This window comes from Eimeria mitis, genomic scaffold, assembly GCF_000499745.2.
Source record: "Eimeria mitis Houghton genomic scaffold, Emh_scaff3317, whole genome shotgun sequence".
Taxonomy (NCBI): domain Eukaryota; phylum Apicomplexa; class Conoidasida; order Eucoccidiorida; family Eimeriidae; genus Eimeria; species Eimeria mitis.
In genome coordinates, this window is record NW_013571656.1 from 3773 (window position 1) to 4267 (window position 495).

General features: G+C 59.4%; 1 protein-coding gene across 1 annotated transcript in view; it reads right to left on the bottom strand.

The window, feature by feature from the left end:
* EMH_0064760 (uncharacterized protein) overlaps window positions 1-495 on the bottom strand; it is a gene marked incomplete at both ends in the record, with an annotated part of 6032 nt that overhangs the window by 3321 nt on the left and 2216 nt on the right. The window contains one exon of the mRNA XM_013498298.1: window positions 200-391. Within this exon, the coding sequence (XP_013353752.1) occupies window positions 200-391 (192 nt within the window). The remainder of the gene's footprint in view (window positions 1-199; window positions 392-495) is intronic.

Genomic DNA, 495 nt, shown 5'->3' on the forward strand with positions numbered 1-495 from the left:
CCCCCGAGGGAAGCTCCAGAACTCCTTTTTATCGTTGCTGCTGCTGCTGCTGCTGCTGCTGCTGCTGCTGCAGGGGAAGTCTAGGCTACAGAGGCGGGCGAGCAGCAGCAGGGAAGGGCGCCAGCGGTGTACAGCTGTCAGCAGCAGCAGCGGAGAGCAGCAGCATCTGAGGTGTATGTACACCTCATCTGCTAGCCACCGCTCGAAGGCAAACAGCTCCGCCTCTACTGCTCTTGCAAACGCAGCAAGAGTGAGGCCATAATAAAACACCTGCTGCTGCTGCTGCTGCTGCTGCTGCTGCTTGCTGCTGCTGCAGCGCGAGATGACAACAGAAGGAGGCGAAAGAAACTCGTTTACGAAGGCCTTCAGCCGAAGCACCAGAGACCCCACCCTGCGCGCAACACACCAGGCCCCCACACATGATACTGCTGCTGCTGCATTTTCTGCTGCTGCTGCTGTGGGCCCGTGAGCAGCGAGCAGCACTTCATAGCAGCA